General features: G+C 40.1%; 1 protein-coding gene across 2 annotated transcripts in view; it reads right to left on the reverse strand.

Moving 5' to 3' along the window:
- NELL1 (neural EGFL like 1) overlaps positions 1-26,935 on the reverse strand; it is an 808,674-nt gene that overhangs the window by 619,277 nt on the left and 162,462 nt on the right. For both annotated transcript variants that reach the window (XM_045894008.2, XM_054512010.2), the window contains exons 6-9: positions 14,201-14,273; positions 13,495-13,577; positions 6,467-6,601; positions 4,983-5,085 (exon numbers count right to left, since the gene is read on the reverse strand). In XM_045894008.2, the coding sequence (XP_045749964.1) occupies positions 4,983-5,085; positions 6,467-6,601; positions 13,495-13,577; positions 14,201-14,273 (394 nt within the window). The remainder of the gene's footprint in view (positions 1-4,982; positions 5,086-6,466; positions 6,602-13,494; positions 13,578-14,200; positions 14,274-26,935) is intronic.

Below are 26,935 nucleotides of genomic sequence, written 5' to 3' on the forward strand. Positions count from 1 at the left end.
CCAACTCACACATGCCTAACAGAATGTATCGCACCCTGCACTACTTCCTCCACCTGTCTTAGTTCTGTTAATCACACTAGGAGTCCCCTACAGCCTGCTGTTCAAAACCTCGCAACTTCTCCCTTACAGATGCTCCACACCTGATTCATCTGTCTTGTACAAAAAAAAAAAAAAAAGTTATGGAGTACCTACCATGTACCAGGCCTTTGGGGCATCACTCACATCCATCCCTTGCTTTTCATCTCTCCAGGCAGTGGGGGCCTGTCAGCCTCATCACCTCTAGCTGGAATATGCCTGAATCCCATACCCAGCCACCCTGATTCCAGCTCTCTCGATGCAGCAGCCTTGGTAAAACACTTTGATTATGCCCCAACCCTTCCTTTGAATCTTGCTTTTAACTACTAACGTCAATGCAATGTCGCTTCCTTGAGTTTTGCGCATATGATTCTGTCAGGTGTGTTCTCACCTACCTTGTTGACATGGCAAACTCCTATTTGATAACACCCTACTCAGCTGTTACTTCCCCTGTGAAGTTCTCCGAACACACACATGGTTCTGATGGACTTAATTGCTCCCTTGTCTGGGCTACCTCTGCCTCTTGCACAACATGCGTGTTACACAATATTTTGTCGTAATGTGGTGGTGCCTCCATCTCCCCGGACCGCAGTGGGGAGAGGAGATGGGTTAAGAGCATCAGCTCTGAAGCCAGAGACCACCTGGGTTTTATTTTGGCTCCACCAAGGCTGAGAAACCTTGGGAAAGTTACGTCTCTGTGCTCTTGTGGGTCCTCACCCACAAAATGGGGCTAACAGTGGGGACTGCGTTTGGGTCACTAGAAGGGCTCAACATGGTGCCTGACATAAAGCAAATGATCCACATATGCATACTGTTGTACCCAGAGGGAAGGACAGTGCTGGGAGAGAAACCTGAATATAAACAACTGCATCAATTCAAAGGAATACGATTGTCCTCACGCATCCCACACCCACCTTTGCCAATTTCTACTTCTCGCCTACTGAAACCCTGTTATCAGAGTATTTCCTTTCCCTCTACCACCTCTTTTCCTTTTAAGTGCTGTGTTGCATAGCTGGAGATTCCCTCTCCATCATCCTCTCTCTTCACTCCCCACCCTCTGCAGTAGTTCTCAAGTCTGTCTCCCGAAAGAATAGCCTGCAGGGCACTGATGTTCAGAGGTTCTGATTTAGTAGGTCAAAGCGGGGCCCTGGTAATAAACTCCTGGACCATTATGTCCACAACTGATGAATCTAGAAGGCTCTCCAGAGTTTCTCCTGATGCCTCCAAAACAGAGAGAAGAACTTCGTAATATCAGGATCTGAGACCTCCAAAATGAAAGCTACCTTGTTCTTGGAGACCACATGAGTGTCTGGGCCTTTTGATCGAAACAGAAGGACAAAGCACTTTTTCCAAGGAATGAACTAAGACATGAACACTTAGACAAAATTCTTTTTCCTATTTCCAAACAAATGCCCCCATCTTTAAGGGCTGCAGCTCCTGAGGCCATGACAAGTGCATCAACACTTAGTAAGTCAACTGACAAAACCATTTGCTTTTATGCATCAGCTCCTTTTGCCTGAGCCAGATGAATACCTTTTCTCAGAGTTTCCAGAATACTGGTCCACCCAAACCCAAAGAGAAGCTTAGGAAATTTTATATGAAAGGGACAACCGAAGTCAATTCTCCATCCTTTTTCTAATATGAAGGTATTTGAAACTTCTAGAAATTCTACCTACTAGTGTTGGAACTCTGCTTTATTAATCCTGGTTCTCCTCTGCTCCACTCCACTGTTCAACCCACCACAGTCATCTTCCAGAAGGCTAGAAATGTTTAGTTTGGCTCCACTTCCTCCAGGGAGCACCCCAGGCCTACCACTGATATCCCCTTCATCTCCCAGCACTGTCCCACAAGCCATCTGTCTACATTCTGATAGTGCCTATATACGTGCCTAATGTGACTGCACTGAGAATTCTAGACACTGTAAATCACCTAACTTGAAAGTGAGCCCTCTGAAGCAGAGAGGGCCCATTTATCACCACTCCAGGAACCAGCACTCAGTAACTGCCTAATGCATATTTCTGTTAAAAACTATGAAGAAATTAAAACCCTCTAAGCCAGAGGTTCTTAACCTTTGAAACTTCCAGAGGTGCTTTACATCATTTCTCTTTGGTTTACTTTTTTCTTTTTTAACTAGTGTTCATTCATTTATTTTTTTTACCATTTTGTTTAACTACAAACATATCAAACCACCAATCGGAGCTGCTGAGAAAATTAGTACCGCCTAAATTGCTATGAATTCCAAACAAAAGCAAAAACCAACAACAACAACAAAAAAAAACAAACACACACTGATGTTTTAGTTAGCTGTATATCAGCATGTTGGTAAAATCATGTAACTTTCTAAAATATTTTTCAAAACTTAAAACTCTCAAATGAATTGGAAGTGACTACCCCCAACAATTCTACTGAGGGGACAATGTGACATACATCAAGGGCCTTGAAAATGGCAGTGATTTAGCCCACTGATTCTACTCTGGAGAATTTTATCTTAAGAAAATATAAAATACAAAATGCATTTTCTACATAAAGCAGATTATTTAAGAGTAATTTATACTAGTGCAAAGTGGGAAAATTGGGGATGGTTAAATAAGTTATGCAAGCAAGAGCCAAACAATGGAACACCATGAAGCTCATTAAAATGAAGCTTATACAACTGGGTGGTGGACTTAAAGAGGGCACATGATGCAGTGAGCACTGGGTGTTCTAGAAGAATGGTGAATCACTGAACTCTACCTCTGAAACTAATACTACACTATGTGTTAATTGAATTTAAATGAATTTTTTTTAAAAAGAAGTTTATTCAGTGTTCTTTAAAGCACAGGAATACACTTAAGTGATAATAAGTCAATGGCGGCGGGGGGGGGGGGTGCCTGACTGGCTCAGTTGGTAGAGCAAGAGACTCGATCTCAGGGTCATGAGTTCAAGCCCCATGTTGGCCACAGAGTTTTTGTTTGTTTGTTTGTTTGTTTATTTATTTATGGAAGTGAATGAAGTAGGATAAATATTATCCGCACAATAAGTGTGCGGATAATATTCACAGAAAATAGATAACTGTACAGATAATACCTCACAGAAAATAAAATTTAAAAAAATGAAATCCACTGAAATTTCAAGAGTGATTGTTTCCAAGTGGTGGTATTAGGAGAGATTTTTCCATCATCTTAACTCCTCTGAGTTCAAATGTTACACAATAAACAGATTGCTTTTATAATCAGAAAATCAAAAGATTAAAACATAAAACAGCAAAAGACTCATTTATTCCCATGTCCAAACAACTTCCAAGAGACAGTATTCACAGACTTGTCGAGAAAACTCAAAATAATGGACTAAAACTCATTTTTTAAACAAATTCCCAGTAGTTTTTCATCCTCTTCCTCTGTTCACTGTTAGATAGAATATCAAGTTTGTACAGTTTCTCTTTTTAGATCAACTCCAAGTACCACCCTCCAGAGAAATAGGTGTACTGTGCCAACCCTAAGGAGGAAAAATATTCCAAAGTCCCTTCTGAAAAAGTGCAAGAAAGGTCTGGGCTGGTATGACCAGATCAGCTATCCCCACCTCCACTGTCCTATTAGGAGAAAGGCTGTTTTTGGCAAAAAGCTAAACCACTGTGTTTCGAAGACCCTGTGATGTTGATATTTTTGGTAGAGAAATGACCTTGAATGATGACCTGTTTCTAACCTAGACTCTTGCTACAGAAGACCCTATACTTTGATAAAAAGTCGATGGGCTTTGTCGTCAGGCACCTCTGTTTCCTATCTCACCACGGTCACTTACTAGGGTTGCGACTTTCGTAAGTTAACTTCCCTAAGCTTCCTGTAAAACAGGGGTAATAATCCCCACCCGAAGGACTGCAGTGAGCAGTCAATAAGCGAACAGAAGTGGAGCACCTACACAGTAACTGGCACATACCAAGCATTCTTTTTTTTTTATTCTTATGTTAATCCCCATACATTACATCATTAGTTTTAGATGCAGTGCTCCATGACTCATTGTTTGTGCATAACACCCAGTGCTCCATGCAGAACGTGCCCTCAATACCCATCACCAGGCTAACCCATTCTCCCACCCCCCTCCCCTCTAGAACCCTCAGTTTGTTTTTCAGAGTCCATCGTCTCTCATGGTTCGTCTACCCCTCCGATTTCCCCCGCTTCATTCTTCCCCTCCTGCTACATTCTTCTTCTTCTTCTTCTTTTTTTTTCTTAACATATATTGCATTATTTGTTTCAGAGGTACAGATCTGAGATTCAACAGTCTTGCACAATTCACAGCACTTACCAGAGCACATACCCTCCCCAGTGTCTATCACCCAGACAGCTTTTTACTCTTACGGCTGATCTCCGGACTCATTTTACTATCTCCTCCAAAATGGTGCCCTTTGCAAAACAGAGTAAGAATATTTAAATCCTGTAGCTTGGACAGGCCAACTCTGAAGGCACTTATGTCAATATCTTAACTGAGGCCCATCTCGAAATTCCTAACAAAGGCCTTTTAGTAACAGGAAATCTGGCCAAGACCTCAGAAAGCCTAAATACAGAATCTGGGTCTTAAACTTCATCATTCAGAAGGAGAGGGACCAAAGCACATGGAGCTTTGGAGTTGTGACCTCATAGATAAACACAACCCATTACAGCAGGTGTTTGACTCTAGACAAGTAGTTAATCCCTGCAAACACCAGCTCCTTCTACAGAGAATGGGAAGAAGAGTAATTAGAGCTGATATGAGATTTTTTTTTTAAATAGCTTATGTGAAGTATCTGCACATCACAGGTGATTAAAATACAGAAGTTCTGCTTGTCATACATTTAATATCAACTTCCGGTACTTCATGTCATCAGCGTTCATCAGTTGGGGGAAGGGGAAACCTCAAAGCACAAAGAACCACTCTGACCCTCCATCAGTACTTACGTCGGCAAACCTTACAGCACTGGCCGGCAATGTGCACGGGGAGGGAGTCTGGGGAGCAACTGAGAGGGGGACAGGACATCCTTCGACACTTGACAGCACCACTCTGAGGAAGGAAGGACAGGGAAAGTCATCTCAGAAGCACACTTTGAAATTTCTCTTTGTGGCAAAAGCACACATCTCATCTCAGAAACCTCAGCGGGGAAAGAGAAGCAGTGTGAGGAATTCCCAGTCTACTCCAGGAGCACAAATGAAGTATTTTCTCCAGCACAGATGAACCTGTGCCACCTCAGGTACTTTTCTGATATACGTCACTGGCTTCATTCCACCTGCCCATGTGGGCTAAGTAGATTAGGCAGAAAACAAAAGCCTATTTTTACAAGAACATAAATAACACATTTTGCAGACCGTGCCAATCATTATTGAGGCTCTAACAATCCATTTTGTATTTTCCCCAAACAAAAGCATTCTTCAGATATTTCTCAAATAATTTCAACTGCACAGCACAGAGTTCACATACTAATTTTGGGGGTGCTCTTGAATTCTCTGAAACAGATGGAATATACTAATGATGGAGACCCTGGAAGTCAGGGCGGGGGTTGGAGGTGGGTCTTGCAAGTCTCTGAAACAGATGACAGATACCTTGTAAATTGTAATAAAAACATCTAGAAACTAATTAATTATACCCCCTTTTATTTTATTTTTTTAAGATTTTATTTATTTATTTGAGAGAGAGAATGAGATAGAGAGAGAGCATGAGATAGGGGAGGGTCAGAGGGAGAAGCAGACTCCCTGCCGAGCAGGGAGACTGATGCGGGACTCAATCCTGAGACTCCAGGATCATGACCTGAGCCGAAGGCAGTCGCTTAACCAACTGAGCCACCCAGGCACCCAATTATACTCCCTTTTAAAATGTATTCTAGGGCGCCTGGGTGGCTCAGATGGTTAAGCGTCTGCCTTCGGCTCAGGTCATGATCCCAGGGTCCTGGGATCGAGTCCCACATCGGGCTCTCGGCTCAGCAGGGAGCCTGCTTCTCCCTCTGACCCTCTCCCCTCTCATGCTGTTTCTCTCTCTCTCGCTCTCTAAAAAATAAATAAAATCTTTAAAAATAAATAAATAAAATGTATTCTAGCAGTGAAAAGTTGTGAATGAAGCTAACCGTTGGGTTGCCTGAAAAATCACAGGAGTCCCTTCTTCCCTCTGATACTCTCGATCCTCAGACTCCACACAGTAAGTTTGTTAGTAACAAGGTTAGGTCCTATTAGAGTGTGTTGTCAAATAGAAGCAGATTTTAATTTCCAAGTATTTAGAGATGAAAGGACACTCTTCCAGGTTCCCCTCACAATTGTTCAGATTGCTAGGCAGAAGTTTAGTAAAAGGATCACAGGGACTTCCTAAAGCCAGCATTGTATATTGCAAGACCAGATTATACAATAAGTAGTGAAAATGCCCCCTTACACCTCCTTTTATTTACAAAGAGGCTTACTTTGCAAGTGCAGTTCCGGCAGTGATCCCCGTCAACCCAGGAGTCTTGATCTCTATAGAGAAGTCCACTCACTTGACAGGTCTTCTCACAGTGACAGCTTTCCATCTGACTAAGTCTCGTCTCTGCATAATTTAACTGCAAATAAGAGTTACTAGGTGTAATTACTTTCATTGAGTTGCATTGTCCTAACAAAGCTAAAAGCAACGAGAAAAAAAAAAAAAAAATCCGAGGAAGAGGAGGAGGAAAAAAGTGCTCAGAGCAGCTGACTTATTCTTAGCCAGATTATTAAAAAAGACAAAACAAAACACAATGAGGTGGAATCATTCTATACTGAAGACATATTGGCTCCCATGGTCTAATGAGCACCAAATGAGACATTAAACTGTATCTCAGGGACCTCAGGGTACACATAAACATGTGTGCTTCCAGCTCAAGCCCACACAGAAACACTCATAATGAATGAGTTCTCAAGGACTCATTACAATATTTACAGGAGACCTCATCAGCAACTCTGATGCACTCACATTTACCTCCCACCATTCTCTCCGTGTTCGCACACTAACCCGAGCACAACGGTTTTCAGGCTGGGAAGTCACGGATTCCTCCCTTCTGAAAAATTCCTGGGAGCTGGGGCCAGGAAAAGGGAAATGCGTACAAGGATATAGTTTCTCCCCTGCCTGATCAGGATCCCCCAGAATGAATGCCCCAGGAATCCACTTTGGTGTTCAAAGGTAAGGAGAGGAAACCAAACCCCTAGGTGAGATCAGGATTTGAGAGAGAAACTTGTTTCATTTTCCTAGGTCCTCCAGCTATTATCAGTTATCACAGAACCTCAGAGTCTCTTGACTTGAAAAGAGTTATAAAGTTGGAATGTCATGACAAGTAACCCCCTTCCAGTGATTTACCAGCCTTCCTTTGCATGTCTACAGCAGCAGAACGCTATCTTTAAAAACTTTTTTTGGTTAGCTCTGGATGTTTGAACCCCTTTCTTGGTGTGAGCTGTGAAATCTCTCCCTGCTTTTCCTATCAGACCTAGTTTTGCCTGGTAACCCGTCCTAAGCAATCTACTCTCTTCCAACATCTGAGGTTAGCCCATCTTCACATCTGCTCTTGACCACACTCAGCACCACCAGGTTCACTGAATAGGTCATCATGGTAGGAGTCCAATCCTCTCTCCTGATCACTTTCCATGCAGCTACTGCAGTTGACTTCAAACATATGGTACAAAAAAATTCAACTCTGCTAGAATCTCACACACACTCAAGTGTAATTCAATCCAATAGCAGTATTATCATTTTCCCCTTTTCTTTAGAGACTGCCTTGATTGAAAAACAAATACTACTTTCTAAAAGTCCAAGTAGTTTCTATTTTCTTTCTCGACCACACTTATACCTCTGTGTCTTCAGTATTTTCCCCACATAGATCAAGCCCATCTCTGATCCAAGTAAGACTATTTCAAGCCAATATTTTAGATATAATGGTTGAATATGGGTTGAGGACTCCCAGAATCTTTCTATGCTAACTATGGTTCCATTCCTTACATGTTCCTCTCAATTACTCCTACCAGCACTGCTGAGCACCATTCTCTAAAAATGGAATCCACATGCAATTCCAAACTTGGCTTTGGTCATTTATTTCATTCTCTTCCTCCCAAAGTTTAGAATCTCTCAAGAAAAAGAGTTCCTATCTGCCTTTTGTAGGCAGTACCAATGGGCAGGTAAAAAAGCAAATAGGACGCTAGACAAACCACATGCACCATCATCAGCCCCCAGAAAATGCGGAGTTAACTATGCCTAAAATATTAGCTTCCTAGGACCCCTCCCATATGCACAATCTTCCAAAAATTCAGATCCATGTAAAGTTCTAGCTTAATTAGTTTCTAGAATCCATGCTAATTAATTTCTTTGGGAATTCTTTAGGGAACACATTAAATACACTTCTTAGAATTTGGTGAGGTCAAGTGAGTAAAACCACATATAGGTAAGAGGTAGCAAGAAGTGACAACTTATTGCATATTACCTTTACTTCATGTCTATAGCCCCTGTAGTTCCTACAAAAGGGTAGTGATTGATGGATGACCTGGGGTTGAAAAAGAGTTCAACTAGACCTGCATCCCTCCTAAAAGTGGCTGAGAACAGTGTATTTGTAAAAGGAAATGAACCTCACTCTGAAAATCTGGAAAGATCTACCGCCTGCACCACTCCCAGAAACTTCTTAAAGACTAAATGACTCAAAAGGCAATTCTGTGACTGCCCAAGTTTCCTTAAAACCCAGGAATTTGCCTAAAAAAGCAGTATTGTCAATTTCCCATACTGTCCAACAAAACTGAGCTACCTGCAAAACTCAATACCAAGAAAACTTCGGTTTTAATGAAAGCTATTCTCAGGACAGATATTTTGTATTTTTTAATATATTTAGCCTTTTCTGACAACACTGAAAAGCCCTAATCTCTGTAATAAGAGCACATGAGACAGACACAAAAGCAAAGACATATTAAGGCAAAAAGCTAATTTTTCAAAGACACTTAATATGTAACTATACCTTCCTTTTCCTCCCCTGCTAAATACTAGAATAAAAGGAGAAAAACAACTCTGAACCAAAAAATGAATTACAATTTTTCATTGGTATTAGCATGCTCATTTTACCCAAATTCATTTTCAAAAGCTATTTCTACACCACCTACCATTCCCTCCAAGAATGCCTACAGATCCAAAATAGATCCAGTAGCAAATCTACATCTCTATTCTTACCTTTGTTCATGCATTTATCTAAGCAACCATGGACAGAATCATTTATTCTTAACTCTACACATTCGAAGACAGACATCAGAGGCCTTTTTCACAGTAAGAGAAAGAGATGAGTACATTAGTCATGCAATGGGGTGCGCTTTTCTTTCTTTGAAATACTATTTATTTGGCACTTGCTACATTGAAGGGAAAAAAATCTTTTATTGTGTTAAACCTTTAAGCTTAACTGGAAAAATCACTATTGAGCTTGCAACAATGAAAGTCTCAAAATTAAATATGTTACAAGCTGAAATGCCATTCCAAGTGCTGCTTGATTTGCATAAATAGATTTGTCAAAGATTTGAATAGAAGTAATCAAATTCCCAGTCCAGCATCTCTTCTTCCCAAACTTGAAGGCAGAATGCAATTACAGAACAGGTGGGACACAAGACAAAGACAAGTCCCGACCTCATCACCATGTACCTGGCCAGCAATGGGATTGTTCCCACAATGTCAAGACTACCTGAGAGAACTTCCAGAGTAAGCCAGGGATCCGTGGTCTCTTGTAGATGGCTTAGGGAAAGTGACAGAAGACACCTTCCCTCCTTCCCTGTACCTCCTCTACCTTGAAAAAGGTTCATTTTGCCAGGATTCTTCAAAGAGGGCTCTTATACACCCGGACCTGTCACCTGAAGATACATGCAAACTGCTCCCACGATATGTCCCGTATTCAGCAAGAGCATAGTTATTCTCCAGCAGCCCCTGTCCTGAAGAGAGAAAAGAAACAGCAAGCCCTCCTGGGCAGACCCCTGGGCTCATCTGGTGTCGCAGCTGTTTGATGTGATTATGGCTACCAACTCCTGTCCAGCTTGTGCACTGGGCTTGCTCTCTGGTAGGATTCTATGGCTTTCCACTAGGACACCATATAAGGACATTCTGCTGCTTTCCAAGACCTCCTGGCACCTCACTCTAAGACCAGGAACCTGATAGCGACTCACGGCTATTGCCAGGCTTTGTGATGCCAAGCCACTAGGCAAGGTGTCCATTTTCTTAGTGACTATCTTCCCCCCATGGCTGCCTATTTTTTTCCTAGGTTTAACATAAAATGAACAACTACAGCTTACTGAGTACCTATTGTGTGCCATCCACCAAACCAGACCTGTAAGTCTCACTTGCCTGGTCTCATGGGATCTTCATAAAACCACAATTAATGGTCACCCTTTTAAATATGGGGAAACGGCAACTGGGAAAAGGTCAATGAGCCTCCAAGCTCCCACTTTGATGGCTGTGCAGGGGAGAGAAGTTAGGGAGAAGGGTCTGCCCATGTTGGGAGGTCTTAAAGGGAACTCCTACCCAAAGATGTGGCCCCAAAGGCCTGTGTCCTCAGTTTGAGAGTACACATAAAGTAAACAATGTTTGCACGAAGCACAGAAAAAGACCTTCCTGTTCAGACCTTGGCACAGTCAAGAGGGAAATATCTTCCTTGATAATTCTTAAAGATTTCTTGGCTGAGAATTCACCTGGTCTATCCTAGGTTTGCAGTGTGATTCTGAGCAGCCTCTAAGATCTGAAAACCTTTAAGGGTATATAAGATGGCCCTGCGTGGTCCTGCCAGAAACACAGAGCATGGGAACCCAGGACTCAACATCAACAGATTTCCAAGGAAAACAATGGACTATAACCAAAAGGGTAAGTTTAGGAGCTTTGTTCTTGCCCTGACTTTTCCCCCTCCAAAAGCTACTACAAGCTCTACGCTCATATTTCACTCCCAACAGGTATGATCAGAACACACATTCCTCTCTTCCATTTTGCCCATTGTTCTTACCAATCTCTATCCCCACGCTGGTAGTGGCCAACCTGCCTCTCTCCATCAGTCATTCCTACTTGACATCTTTTGTTTTTCTTTCCAATCCTCCCTTCTCCAACTACAGACATTCTTAGTCATGATGCAGCTTTCAGAATCTGAGCCTGAGTCCCAGCTCTGCCATCCATTGTCTTGGGAAAAGTTAACATAACATTCCTGGAATTGAGTCTTCTCATCTGGGAAGCGGGCTAATAAATCAACCCCAACTCACAGGACTGTTGTGAGGATTAAAGTGATAAGAAATACAAAACATTTAAGCATTGTAACTAACACACAGCAAATACTCAATAAATATTACCTCCTATGACTGACTTTCCAGCTTTTTCTAAATTAGGGGTTGACAAATTAGGGCCCATGGACCAAATCTGGCCACCCACTCATTTTCCTCCAGCCTATCAGCTAAGAAAGATTTTTACATTTTTCAAGGGTTATATTTTAAGTGATTATATTTAAGTAAATACGTACATATTTTCTATTTTGCCTCTTGGCCTGCAGAGCCTAAAATTAACTAGCTAATCCTTTCCAGAAAAAGTTTACCAGTGCTCCTTTTCTAGATTATTGTAGATTTCAAAAGTTTGCAGTGAAAATGGAAGTTCTCAGTTTTCTAATTATAATTCTATTCACGGTTTGGAAGAAACAGACTTATAAATCTTCCAAAGCACCAGAGGCAGGGTTTAGAAGGTGGATGAAACCATTTTCTGCTTGCAATTGCCCACAATTAGATATCTACTGCCTCACAAATGCCCATTTTACATAATAATGTTTGGAGGACCGAACTCAATGTGGTTCCTAGATAATGTATGGCTAAAAAGAGAAAAATGACATTCTCTGCAGAAGGTAAGAACAAGAAAGAAAGGAGCATCCTTGAAGCTGGGGAACCACAATCACCTGAGACTAAGACATGTTTCTCGTTTCAAAACTTTGGTAGCAAGCTAAAATATAATTAACACTATTGAGATGAAGCTGCCCCAGACGAAATATAAAATACAAGTCTCTATATGCCACAAGCTGGGAAGGCAAATAGTTGGCTGCATTTCACATTTCCACTGTACTCTGAGCTGAAAAGCTAATGCTTCAGCTCTCAAGTCTCAGGGTTTCTAACAAAAGTGTTCTGTCTCTCCTTTCCAGACAAAAGATGACTTGGCCAAAAACCTAGTTTGAAAGAGAAACCTTACCTTCGGTAGCACAACCGATGGGTCCAAAACACAGCCTGCCTCCCAAACACTTACCTACCCACCAATTTTTTTTTTCCACGTGCCATGGCTGATGGCTGGGAGCAGTCATAGCCGCAGATGGGAATAGGATTAATGTATCATTTTCACTGTTATTAAAATTCTTCCTTTCGGGCGCCTGGGTGGCTCAGTTGGTTAAGCGACTGCCTTCGGCTCAGGTCATGATCCTGGAGTCCCAGGATCGAGTCCCGCATCGGGCTCCCTGCTGGGCGGGGAGTCTGCTTCTCCCTCTGACCCTCCTCCCTCTCATGCTCTCTGACTCTCATTCTCTCTCTCGCAAATAAATAAAATCTTAAAAAAAAAAAAAAAAGAAGAAGAAAAAAAAAAATTCTTCCTTTCACAGAGTATAATGTCTCTTAGGCCCAACCTAATTCCTTCTTCGCCCTAGGCTGGGACTCACGTCCACGACTGATTGGTATCATAACAACAGCATTAGACACATTTTCTCTTTATTCAGTGCCTTTCAACACAGGGCTCAGGGCTTTTCATTATGAATCTAAACTTCACATATTAAAGCCTCTAATTGTCCACATTTTCAGCTATCTTCGGGAGCAGGAATCATGTCTCGTTCACGACTGACTCCTTTGTGCCTGACACAGCTCCTGGCCAACAGCAGATCCTCGGAAGGTGCTTGTTAATTGGATGATGGAGAGAAGGAAAGAATGTACAACTATAAAACTGAATGTGTTAAAAGAGAAACTTTGCCTCCTCTACTATTTAACTCAAGACCAGTCCTGAAATGAATCACATCTTAGAAAAGTGACGTAATGCCTTCTTGTGACAGCAATCTGTTCCTAACAATGGCTATTTTGCCCCTTCTGATTATCGGCAATAATTTTTACACTCAAAATGCATTAGCTTAGAAGCAGCAGTGTCTCTGACCATGTACCATCTCACAGTGTTACTAGTTGAATGGCCAGTGGGCAAATTCCTTTTCCTCTCCCAGGGAATCTACAGTGATCTATATGGCCTCTTTCTTCCAAGCATTCTTCAAGCAAACATTTTGATATAGCCTAAAAGCATCAAAGAGGTAAATGGTTATGTTTACTATAGGTAGTCCTATTTCAAGTAACAGTAAACCATTTTTTATAGTAACATATTGCAGATACCAAGGCTAAAAATGTTTCCATTATAGCATATCGCTTGAAATTCCAGATAAGATGGAGAAAGACAATGAAACATCACAAGTGAAATTCAGATACCTACTTTTGCAGTCATCTTGGCCAAAAGCTCTTGCAAATCCATTATTCCTTGCACCAGGCTTAAGAAATCACTGCAAGTTGGACAAGCTCAATAGAGAAAATATAAGAAATGTTGATACAGTGCTAAAACAATAAAGAAATTCTTACAACAGTAGTTGCTTGGCTATGTTGAAGGGTTTTTGCTTTTCTGGCTAAGTATTACTTTACAATTGGAGTGAAATCACCCAGGATTTCAAGTCTTGGTCTTTTCCTTTTATTAACAGGAGGAAAGAAAGGAATAGGAAAAAAGGACTATTAACTGAAAAGGCAATAGGACATTTTTTAAATTAAAATTAAACCCTTGTCTTTATTGAGAGGTAACTGTAAAAATGTGAATCGTTATACAGAAGAGGAGAAACTCAACACACATCTAAGCCAAGCAGTTTAAATAAATGTTTATGATTTATACTACCATATTAAACCTATCTTCCTGCATCAATCTACAGAACCCAAACTTTTAATGTAGTCTTTTTCTTACCTTCCAGTGGTAATTCTATAAACACAAACTTTTTAAAAATTCAAAGACACAGAAGTATATAGTATAGATAATTAATTATCTCCCTATCCCCACTACCTCAGAAGTCAACAGTTTTTATGCTTCTGGCAACATGTTTATTACCAATAAGTTACATAGTAATAGAAATTTATAAATGCTTCAAATTGCTACTTACTGCGATTCAGATTCGGACATTGAGTTATGTATCCATTTGGCATAAGGATGATTTTCCCATCTTGGATGATTCCCTTGATAACAGAAGAGAGAGGTGGTGATGAAGATTATAGTCACCGGTTCCAATGGCCCCTGTGCAGTCACATCTCTGTGCAAGGCACTTTTTTTTTCTTTTTTTTAAAAACAACACTGGTATCCTCACTCAAAACATAAGTTTGCCTGAGTCCCCAGGGAACTACTCCAAACCATCCTCCTGCGGAAATCTTGAAAAGTACATTCATCTTGAGAAAGCTATCGTTAGATACCACTGGTGGATGCTAATGACATTGTAACGGGAAGGATCTACCAGTAAATGTTCTTCAACTACTGAACCAAAAAGGCACTGATGAAACAAAAATTTCCTCAATGCCTTAGTCATCCTGGAACATTAAATTTTGCAGACTTAGGTGATTTTTTTAAGCAAGAGAGAAGAGACAATACAAATATATTAAAGTTTGATTGAGTACAGGAAATAAAATGAGACATGGAGAGAATTGCATACAATCTTTGCTCTCTGCTAACTGAGTAACATGAGTGTTTATTGGTGAGTCTTAAAACTTCTCAACATCTCACTGTGAGTAAAAGGGGCTTCTTTCATTCTATAACTTAGTCTGGAAGAACAGCCCTGATCTAAGAAAGTCATTGAGACTGCCATCTTGCAATGACAATACTGACTTGGCTTTTGCATTTTTTACCTTGAATATCAAGTTTTTGGTTTTAGGGATTTTTTTCTTCTTGATTTGACAGAAGAGATATTACAAAACAGATGGAAGATGCGGAAGCCAGTTCAGAATATTGAGCTTAATCTGTAAATAAAATATAGGCCTAAGATCATGCTGCAAGTCTTCCAGAGGAGGTAACATTTATGTGCTCATCTTCTAAAAAGAAGGTAATCAACAAATGCTGTTTTATTTCAAAATGAAATATGAATTGGAAACATTAATAGAAATAATGGGATCATAGGACCTCTTTCTCAGAATTTGGATACATTAACTTCTTCCTCTTTGAGAATGATGCAGTATTTGTGAATTTAAGAGGAGACAGCCTCTCCATGGGGAGGAAGCCCCTACCACTGCTCCTCAATATGAATTCATAGTCTTTTATAGGGCAATTCCAGAGAGCAATTAATGGAGCACCATCTAAGTCGATCAGCTTCTTCCTGGCACAAAGCTGCTCAGTTTCTCAAAGCAAGTTCATACCTTTGAGTGCCCAGGGCACCTTTCAAGCACATTTGAGAAATATGAGAAAAACAGGGGATTAGAAGTCAGGAGATCTGGGCTCAAGGTCTGAATCCATCTCAAGCTAACTGAGTGAACTTGAAACAGTCAGCCAACCATCTTCTCTGAGCTTCAGTTGCTTCCTCTGGAAAAAAGGCTGGATGCAAAAGCTAAAGATCCTTCCAGCACTCAAGTTCTGGGTCAGCAAAACAGGCATTCAAACCAAGACTGTCACAAGTTAGATTTCTCTGCTCTACCTTTCAAGTTAAACAAAAAATTAGACAAAGCTGTAGGTTTCCATCAAAGACCATTATAGAGAATGGAGACACATCAGAAAACACCTGTCTGATCTGAATAGATTGAATATGGGTGAATTCATAGTAACCAACTATCCCAGGTCTGCTCAGGATTTAGAGTTTCCCAGAACCTAGGACTTCCAGTGCTAATACAGACTCACAGGGACAGCTAATCACCCTAGGAGATGTGCAAGTGGAGAAAGCATATATACCAGGAAAAATCAGGTCCATCTATTATCTGTTCATCAGAAAAGCCTAAATCATTATTATTTTTAATCAGCCAGGGAAATGGCACTCAAACCCAGAGAATACTAGTCACAGTATTGATTACCTTTCTAAAAATGAATGGAAAATCCGTTTGAAAAGGATATCCCTTCTATTCACTCAGTGGCAACAAAATTTAGTACATATCAGTTTTCCTTTTCCTATTTTTAAAGGTGACTACTGATTTTTAGTTACATTGTAAATTACAAATTGCCTCTCCCACACTTTCCTTCCACCTGCCCCCATCATCACTTCTGCCTTTCTACTTTTAATCTGAGCCACACAGGGGTGTTACACAGATCATTAGGTGAAGTTCAATGATGTCGACTTGAACACAAACAGAAATAAGAGCTGACAGCTTCTCAATGCCCATTAACACCAAAACTCAACTCAAAACTTGGTATTTGTTTCTGAGGAAAAGTCATGGGGGTCAGCCCACGTACTGTCCTTTTTTTTTTTTTTTAATTTTTTTTTAAGATTTTATTTATTTATTTATTTATTTGAGACAGAGAGAATGAGAGAGAGAGCACATGAGAGGGGGGAGGGTCAGAGGCAGAAGCAGGCTCCCTGCCGAGCAGGGAGCCCGATGAGGGACTCGATCCAGGGACTCCAGGATCATGACCTGAGCCGAAGGCAGTCGCTTAACCAACTGAGCCACCCAGGCGCCCTTTTTTTTTTTTTAAAGGTTTTATTTATTTGAGAGAGAGAATGAGATAGAGAGCATGAGAAGGGGGAGGGTCAGAGAGAGAGGCAGACTCCCTGCCGAGCAGGGAGCCCGATGTGGGACTCGATCCCGGGACTCCAGGATCATGACCTGAGCCGAAGGCAGTCGCTTAACCGACTGAGCCACCCAGGCGCCCCAGCCCACATACTGGTCTTGCCAAATAAATCAAGATGGCGATGTAATTTATTTGAACGGATGTAATTCCATGTTAGACTAAAAGAAGGATGGCCATACACTGTACAATACCAGCTGTAACCCAAAGAAGTCTGAGTATGTGTGTGTGATACACATATATTCACACATACACATGCGTATATATCCTAGCACCTTCCCCCAGAACAGGAACCAGAAGGTTTTGCATTGAATTGCCATATGAACTCTTCTGTACCTGGACCTTTGTCAAAGCAGCATTTGCTATGCATGTAGTTTTCTTTAGAAAATGAAAGGCGTTTTCTAAAGTATAAACCTATGTAGAAGCTCACTCTTATTTCTCCCAGCGAAGTCATCTAGGACAATTTCTACTGATGATAATGTTCCTTCAAGCCCTGCAACTTCGACCAAAGATGAAATTAGAATAACAAGAATTTCTATTTGTTCTTACTTAACTTTAAATGTATCTACACTTACCTGAAAAATGCAATTCTTGCAGGACATTAGCCGGCCTCGCCTGATCTCATTTTTTCAGACTCATGCTGTATTTCTCATCATTAATCACGGCACTGCTTCCCAAACTTTGAGTTTCTTAGGAATCACCTTGAGTAAACACCTCGAGTTGGAGTGTTAACATTCAGATTCCTGGGTCATCCCTCAAATTCTGTTTCAGGAAGGTTGAGTGGGCCCAGGAAACTTAATTAAAAGCTATCCAAGAGGATTCTGATGAAAAGTCAAAGAGTACCACTTTAAAAAACCCTGCTCTCTTGTCAATCATTTGTGGGTTTTCTTTGGGGGGAGGGGGAGGAACAGGAGGCTTTACTCATTAAAAGTTCATAGTGGTGAAAACAGCATCATCCAAATCCTAATATAGGAATAAAATCTCAGTGATTTGGAGCTGAGTTGCAACCAACAGAATTACTAGATTATAGACACCATGAAGGCAAAGTCATATTTTCATCTCAGTGTCCCCTGCAGCTTCTATTGTAGTATATTTCACATAGCAGGCACAATAAATACTTGAAAAGCATGAAATTCCTAAAAACTATTAATTATAGAATATTGAGCAGTATCATTTTCAGAGCTGGTAGAGTCTGTAAAGATCGTGTAGGATATCAGTTTTTAAAGTAGGGGTACATAGAATTTTAGAGGAGGTTGGGGAGAACATCAGATATATTTTGAAAAAGCTTCCAAGGTGATTTTGATACACCCAATGAGAGCTACTGATCCAGGGCCAGATCACCAGTCATTTGACCTACAAAAAAACTAAGGCTTTGGCAACTTAAGTAGCTTTCCAAAAGGACACCTTAATCTTAGGCCATTAACTACAGGTCTACTAACTCCAAAACCAGCACGAAGCTACTCCAACATGGTTTAAGGAGAAAATAGATCATTTGAGAAAGTCTCATAGTTACATGAGCTAACAAGATGTTGCTAGAACAAGGTCCTATGGTCAAAATGAGGTTCTATCTTAATTGCTCTGACAGATACTTAATCAACCCAACATAAATTATCTGCATTAGATACTAACAATTTGCTGAAATAGTGTTTTAGTGCTGGCAAACAAGAGATCCTTTTAGGTAGCTTAATATTCTCCCCCGCAATCTTATTTACACTATTAATCTGCTGAACAATCCGTTTTCTCATCGTTCCTGCAATGCTCACCCTCAGCCAAGCTGAGAATCTAAATAAATCCCTAAAGTGCAAAGCCCAAATCAATAAACTTTTACTATTAGTACAGGTGGAGCGGGGGGGAGAATGGGTATTTTTTTTCCTTTGTTGAATCCACCTGTTACCAGCCTCTACTTCCTGCACTCAGCTCACCAAGCACTGCGAAATAGATGGGCACCAGGTAGGTCGTACATTGGGAGTATTTGTTTGGGGAACTAATGCCCATTATTTCCATTGTTCCAAGAACCTTTCTCATTCCACAGTAAGAAATACACAAAGATGCAATAAAGATTAGAAAAATCATACCATTAGGACCCTCTTACGTAGGGAATAACTAGGATTAGGCAAGCCCTTCTAACATTCAGAGCTTTCTGATACAAATAAAAGCAGCTTTGCCACCAAACAAATGCTAATTCATTTTTAAAGCTCTTATTTCCCTGCAGATCTCTGTTTACACTAAGAAAATGGTTCTCTCTTTTTGTATGCTAAAACACTGAAACAAATTGCTTTCAAAGGGAAAGGGGGTGGGGAAAGTTCCTGCTGGGCATGTAAATATATGGATGAAGATGTGTTCTGTTTATAAACTGGCAAGGACCCAAGCTTTAGCAACAGGCTAACAAAAAGACTTGAGAAACTCACAAGGAGGATTTTCAAAATGCAACCAATTATAAATTTCTGCCCTGAAGACAATTAATAAAATATTCCAGCTTGCATAAAAGAAAGACACTTGTCGACTTCCATTACAATCAATAAAAACTGTCAGCTCATTAGCATATCATTAGCCGACGTGCTGTTTCCAAAGTCTTAATGCACAGAAATATTAGTCTACAAATGTATAAGATTCCCCAGCTCTGTGACTTTGACTTTCTGCATGAAAGGAAAAATAAGAATTAGAGATGGAAGGAATCCTTTTCTATGTGCCTATAAACATATGTTTACCATCTGTGGAATTATGGGAACCAGCTGAGGTTAAAAAAAAAAAACAGCTGTGCCATAAAAAAAAAAATTGTAACCAATTTCACTTCCCAGTGACAGCTCAGCTGTTAAGGAGACAGTGATGTCCAGGTAAGGGAAAGGTTTCAGACCCAAATTCACTGGACAGAGAGAGACAGACACAAAGAGGCTATCTTGGCCTCAGTGAATGGCTTTAGAATGGAAGTTATATAAGAACACTCAAACCACTCAAGCAACCTGTAACTCACTGTGATTCACCTAAACTTGTTCTTTCTTTACCCTCTGAAAAATCACAGCATCATCGTCTTGGAATCTATCAAAGGGAAACTGAGCAGTAGTCAATCACCTCAATGATGAAAATCTTTGACAATCAAAAGATTCAGATAAGCCTGTCACCACTGGTCAGCTATTTTCTCAGACAGCTGCTATTCTGAAGTGAAGAGATCCCCACCTTTTGTTCTGGGTCTCTGATGGGAATCACCCAATGCTAAAGGCTCACATGCCAGGCACCAAGCTTAATTCCCTCCCTCCCTCTTTAACCAGGAGCACATTTATTGTGCTATCCATAAAGGTCCATCAGGGCCCAGAAATTAGGTTTGACAAGTGAGCTGGCTTTTGCTTTTACTTTGCCTATGAAATAACATATTAATATTTAAAATAGAGAATGATGCTATTTTAACCTGAATACACATCATAAGCATATTTAGTTCTGGAGGGAGAAAGGCGGTGTGGTTCTTGGACCCAGGAGGCAGCTTCTCCAAGATAAATATTAAGAGCCTGAAGATATACCAAGTCTCACTTAGAGGTGCTTGCCTCTTTTGCAAGCAGAGTTTTGCAGCACTGGATGGATCCAGATAATTTCCATAAAGAGACACTGACCTATTTCCCCTACCCATGTCATCTCACCAAAGGATGGCCAGAAGTGCACTGGCTGACATACAAAATTCTAAGAGGGAAAGGAGTTTCAAAAACTTCCTTAAAAAAAGCCATTTCTTGAGGCTCCTCTTTTTGGACAACAAGGAGAATCACATTGTTCCCCAGAGGAGCAGTGTGGAACTGCCAACCCCCTTCTGGGGCTTCTCACTGGTACCCCCTATTCCTTTTGGGGGGAGCTCCAGGGAAAGACAAGGTGTGTCTCCTCGGTGGGACATGGTGAAGTGAAATGTGTCCACCATCTAACACAGTGACTAGTACACAATAAGTAAGCCCCTAAAAAATATGCTGAATGTCTGAATGAATGAGCACAGACTCTGAAATTTAAGAAGAGCTAAGTTTAAATCCCATTTCTATCACTTACAAACTATGGGAGACTGACAAGCTGTTCAACCCCCAAGTCCCATTGCCTCATCTATACAAAAGGGATAATAGCTACCTCATTAGCACTCTCTGCGGGTGAAACCTCATTAACGGAGATAATCTATGTAGAGCCACACAACATCTGGAACACAGGAAGCACTCAGTAATTGTCAGTGTTCTTCTACCACCTACAACCCACCTCTGCAGCAAAATGATTGTCCAAGTCTATGAACACCCCTTGTGTTTTCTGCCTCTATCAGGTACCTGGGCTCTTAAGGACAAGGTGCCTGACATCTACAAGGAATCACACGCTCAGCAAGCCAGACGGAGTAATAGGACTAACTGCTCTCCCCCTTTTCATCACAAACTCCCAACTGAAACAGAAGTCCCTCAAAGGCAGGAAAAGCACCAATAACTTCTACAAGGCAATGTTAAGCATGTGGGGAGCATTAAATACATCCTGTCCAAGAAAGGGACAAGATGCATGTTGCAAACAGCTAGGTGTCAGGTGCTTTTAATATATAAGAATATATACCTTATATAATCTGCATTACCTTTGTGAGAGAACTTTGCCATTCCACCAATAAAATGACAGATTTGTCGCTGATATGTTCCATTTAAGAGTATACGGTCTGCGAACCACATAGCTGGTACTATTCTAAGTACTTGCTGAACAACATAGACTCAGTTCTAACTGGTAAAGCTTACAATCTATAGAGTGTCCTCAATAATAAACACCCATATATAAGTTCTACTCAGGACCAACTACATAATTTGCCGAGTCCCTTGTTCAAAATATTATTGAAAAGTTGAAGATAGCAACAGCAGAGAACGAAGCTGATCACGGAGCCTTCTAAATTCAGCGCCCTGTGGCACTGCCCAAGTCCAGTGCCCATAAAGCCAGCCCTGCTTGTACTGGGACCACACCAAGTGATGAAGGAAATGGAGGAGTCATAGTGGAAAAGCGTGTGGTAGAATGATTTCAAACGGATTTCCTTCCCTGTATCCATATTTTTCTTTCCACAGCTCAGACCAGTTAATTTCAACGGTCTTATCTTCAAGTCCTGTTCGAATCTGCTTTCTTCTAGTGAATTTTTTATTTCAGTTGTACTTCTCAGCTGCAGACTATCTGTCTGGTTCCTTTTTGTAATTCCTGTCCCTTCAAGGATATGCTCATTTAACGCATACCTAATTTTCCTAACTTCTTAGTTCTGCAACCATGTTTTTCCTTTAGCTCTTTGAGCACATTTAGTATAGTTGTTTTGAAATCTTACCTAGTAAGTCCAATGTCTGGGGTTCCTCAGGTATAGTTTTTGTCCATTGATTTTATTCCTGTGACTAGCAATACCTTACTGTTTATTTGCCTTGTGATTTTATTTGAACACTGGTTATTTGAATATTGTAGTGGCTTGAATCTAGAGATAGAATTCTCTCCCTTCCCCAGGGTTTCCTGGGTTTTTGTTTAGTTTTTCTTTATTGTTGAATGCTGTAGTAGTGCATTTGTTGAATGACTTTTCCAATTATTTTTACAGAGACTATATTCCTTGTCATATCTGGTCACTGAAATCTGTCATCTATCCCTGAGCTTGTGTTCAGATGGTTTTTAGATAGATTTCCTTGAATGCCAGAGCAAGGGGGGGGGGGGGGGCAAAGGTGAAAAGAGGGAGGGGAGGAGGGAGGGGAAGATGGAGAGAAGAGATGGAAAGAGGGCGGGAAAGAGAAGAGAGGGACAGACAGAAAGAGGGAAGGCCAGAGGGAGAGAAATACTGGAAGCCTCCCTCCTTCAGTACTTAGCCATGCTTGCACTGATCCTGGGGATCATCCCAAAGACAAAGCTTAGGGTTTTTCTCTGGTCTTTTCTGAACATGCATCTTGCTTTGGGCATGCATGTGGGTTTTCTAAGCACGGGTGCTATTAAATGCCATAATTGCCCAAAGAATCTCTCCCCTCAGATTTCATCCTTGCTTAGGGGTCTATGTAGTCAACTGTACTCTTTTGTCCCAGGTGACTGCAAAGTATTTGTCATATTTGCAATATTTTCAGGCAACACCTGCCACTTTCCTGACCTAGGAGAGTTGAGTTAGACAAGTGTCTTCTATCAGTCCTTCAGGCAGTCCTGGACAGAACAGACATACCAAATAATTTGCAGATAAGGTTTGCTCTGCTCCCTCCAGAAACAAGGACCACTGTCCCACACTGGGAACGTGGACTGACATCGAGACAGCCATTGAGCTAAGACCAGTATGAGGGAAGGGTGGGTAGAAATTCCACAAAGCTTTCCCACTACTTTAATGTTGCTTTTTTCTTGATTGAGAATTCACTTCATTGCTATAAACCTTTGACTATTTTCCTAAATTTTGACAAAAGTTGGTTCTGACAATTCCTGCTTGTTTTTGATGTTTCTGTGGAGGGACAGAAGCTTGGAGCTAGCTGTCGGGTGTGCCATTTTGCCGGCATACAGCTACTTATCTTTTAACAAGCCCTTCTGGAGACTCAGATGCACTAAGTTGGAGAGCCCCTAATCTAAGAAGTCACTAACACAGAAACTAATTATCAACCATATATTACATTTCATGGATCTTTCTAGAGACCAAGTTAAAACTTAATCTAGACCATCAACACATGTCACTAGGTCAGAGCACTCATAATTGAGCCTTCGATCAAAATCAGTAAGAAAGTCCTTTAAAAATACACAAATTATTGGGCTCTACAGTTCACACTCAATGAGTAGTCAAAGTAGGCACAGGAATTTGAATTTTAAAATCTTCTAATGTGATTTTGAGGTCTTTCTGGGGTTGGAAACCCAGGCTACCCTTCATTACAGACCCAAGGCCCCCAAGAAAAGTGTAGCTTCACCAAGAAGTAACTAGCTACAAAACAAGAAAGAGCATCAAATGTGAGCCAATTTGGAACTAAAACATCTTGGACAAATTTGTTGAATCTTAGAAATATGGAAAATAAGGGAACATGGAAAAACCATGTGTGTATATATGGGTATGTACGGGTATGGATGTGTACATACACATACATACATATATACAAGAATTACCACCCTGAAAATGACATGCTTGAGTATTTATGACAAAAGGATTGAAAGCCAAATAAAGCAAACACCTATAAATATACCACCCAGCTTAAGAACTAAAACATCACTATAGTTGACGCCTTCTGAGTGCCCATCCCTAATTTCCATTCCTTCCTCAGAAGTAAACACTTGTGAATTTAGTGCTTATTCTCATGCATTTTTTTACATATATGGATGTATAAATAATATATCGAAATGTTTTGTATTTTTTTTAAGATTTATTTTAGAAAGAGAGAGAGCACAAGTGGGGGGAGGGGCAGAGGGAGAAAGGAGAAAGCAGACTCCCCACTGAGTGGAGAGCCTGACCCAGGGCTTGATCTCGGACCCCAAGGTCATGACCTGAGCAGAAACCAAGAATCAGACACTTGACTGAGTCACCGAGGCACCTCCTGAAATGTTCTGCATTTTTCACTTATTTCATACCTTAGTTTTCTCCTGCAACTTTATTCAATTTCAGTTTTAGTGTTTATGACTCTACTACAGTTTAAACATTATCCTATCGGTAGACAACTTTTTCTCCACAGTTTTTGAAATTAAAAGTTCTTGTGATGATGACTGTACATTCTATCTTCTTGGGTACATGACTGAAAGTTTCTTCAATGTGTATCGAGGTTGTAGTCCTGTGTCATGAGATATACACACCTTAAATTTTATACAAAAACTCATTTCCCCTCTTAGTGGCTCTACCACGTTTCCACCACAGTGGCTCAATTAACCTCGCTCACACATAACATCATCAGATTTTCTTTTTCCCTTCTGCCAGGCTAATGGGTAAGAAATGGTATTTTGTAATGCTTTTAACTTGCATTTCCAAAATAACAATTGAAATTGAATTCCTTTTAATAAATTCATTGGCTATTCCACTTTGGAAAACTGCCTTTTTATATATTTTGCCTGATTTCTTATTCAGTTATGAGCTTCTTACTGATTTTAGCAATTCTTTAATGGATATCATTCTTTGCTCATTGATCTGGTTGCCAAGATCTTTGATAAACCTATTAAACTTGTTTTGTATATTAAATTTCTCAGTATTCTCTTCAACGGCTTTATAGTTACTATTGCTTAAATTCTTTTCTACCTTGAGATCATAAACATATGCTTCCCATGTTGTCTTCTGAAACTCGCAAAGTTCACATTTAGGCATTTAATTGTAATCCTAACTGATTTTTGTGTATTGTTTCCAAATATATTAAAGCTTTTCCTGACACTATACACAAAAATCAGTTACATCAATTAGTATATACATGAAATATTCAAGTCAATAATTTTTCTAACCATTTATTGAGGAATACATCTTTTCCTCATAGATCGGGAATGCCACTTCAGTTATGTATCAAGTTTCCAAGTTTTTACGTGTAGAGTCTCTTCCTGGCCTCTGCATGCTATTATTTTGGTTCATGTGCCAACCCTCGCATAGAGATCAACCTGTTGAGTGCTATCATATAATAAGCCTTCATATCTGAAAGAAAAAGTCATTCCTTTTACATCTTCAGAAATATTATTCTTGGTCTTTGCTCTTCCATATGAATTTTAAAATCAGCTTGCCAGTTTCATCAGAAAATAAAATCCTCTTGGGAATTTATTACAAGGTCATTCAATCAAGAAATCAATTTGGGAAGAAGTGAGATTTTTTAAGCCTTCCTCTCCCACCTGCCCTCATTTAGGTCTTCTCTAATGATTTTTAATAAAGTTTTTAATTTGTTCCATAATGGTTATGCATCTATCTTGATTTGTTCGTAAGTGCTAATTTTTTTATATTATAAATGAAATATTCTATTTAACAGCACTTTTGTTGCTCCTTTTTTCAGCAATGCAACTGATTGCCTTTAATTTTTACATCCAGCACTCTTTCTGAACTTTAGTAATTCTAATAATTTGTGAATCCTATTTTCTTTGTAGATAATTACATAATTTATAAAGAACTATATTTTTTTATAGTCCTTAAGGTTTTGTTTTTTTGGGGTTTTTTTGTGGGGGGCTGGTTTGGGGTTTTTGTTTTTTTGTTTTTTCCCAGAAGGACCTATAGTACCATTTTGAAAATAAATTATGGTAATACAGTTTCTTGTTGGATTCCAGATTTTAACAGGAATTTTCTTAATATTTAAACCATAAATGATTTGTGTGTTTATGCACACGTTCAAGTTTAATGAAATTTCCTTCTATTCCTATTTTGCTAAGAATTTATCATGAGTCAGTACTGAATTTATCTAGTGTTTTTTGTGCCTCTTTAGTTAACCATAGATTTTTGTTTAATGTGAATTTTATTAGTCTATTGATAAAAATAGATTTGCATTGTTGAAATAACCAGCTTGGTCTCTCTCACATATGCAGATACACACAGCTAGATTTGGCTTGCCTCCTACCCTTTTTTTTTTTCCTTAAAATTTTTAATCTAATCTGTGTTCAATAGTACATTGGCTTATACAATTCTTTTCTTATAAAATCCATGTCCACTTTGGAAATCAAGGTGTTAGATAGTGTTCTCATTCATTCTCTTCTCCATAAGAATTTACGTAAGATTAGAATCATTTCCTTGGATGTGACAGAACTCCCCTGTAAAACTGTCTGAACCCAGTAGTTATTTGGTGGAGAGACATGGTAAATTGTGAAAAAATGGTCACAATCCTTTGCTCTTTGCTGGACTGCTGCCCTGTGCAATGGGAATTTGTACTATTTCCCCTCAAAAAGATGGAAAATATTTCCCATACCCTTGAATCTGGCCTTTTAACTTGCATTGGTCAATATAATGCAGCAATATAACAATGTGTAAGTTGCAAGCCTCTGCTTCAAAAGACTGTGCACATTTCTGCTCCAGCTCCCGAAATCCTGATCAGCCACCATGTAAACAAGCTTGGGCTAGACTGCTAGAAAATAAGAGATCACATGACGCAGAGATGAGCCATCCCTGCAAAGTCCATTCCAGTCCAGCCAGCCCCCAGAAAACCAGCAGCTGACCAAAAATACATGAGTGAAGCCACTCAGAAGAGACGAATCATTCAGCTCAGCCCAGGCCAAAGTGCCAAAGCACAAAATTGTAAGC

The sequence above is a fragment of the Mirounga angustirostris genome, unplaced genomic scaffold (assembly GCF_029215605.1).
Source record: "Mirounga angustirostris isolate CCGP_5_RB_7025 unplaced genomic scaffold, mMirAng1.0.hap1 SCAF_13, whole genome shotgun sequence".
NCBI lineage: Eukaryota > Metazoa > Chordata > Mammalia > Carnivora > Phocidae > Mirounga > Mirounga angustirostris.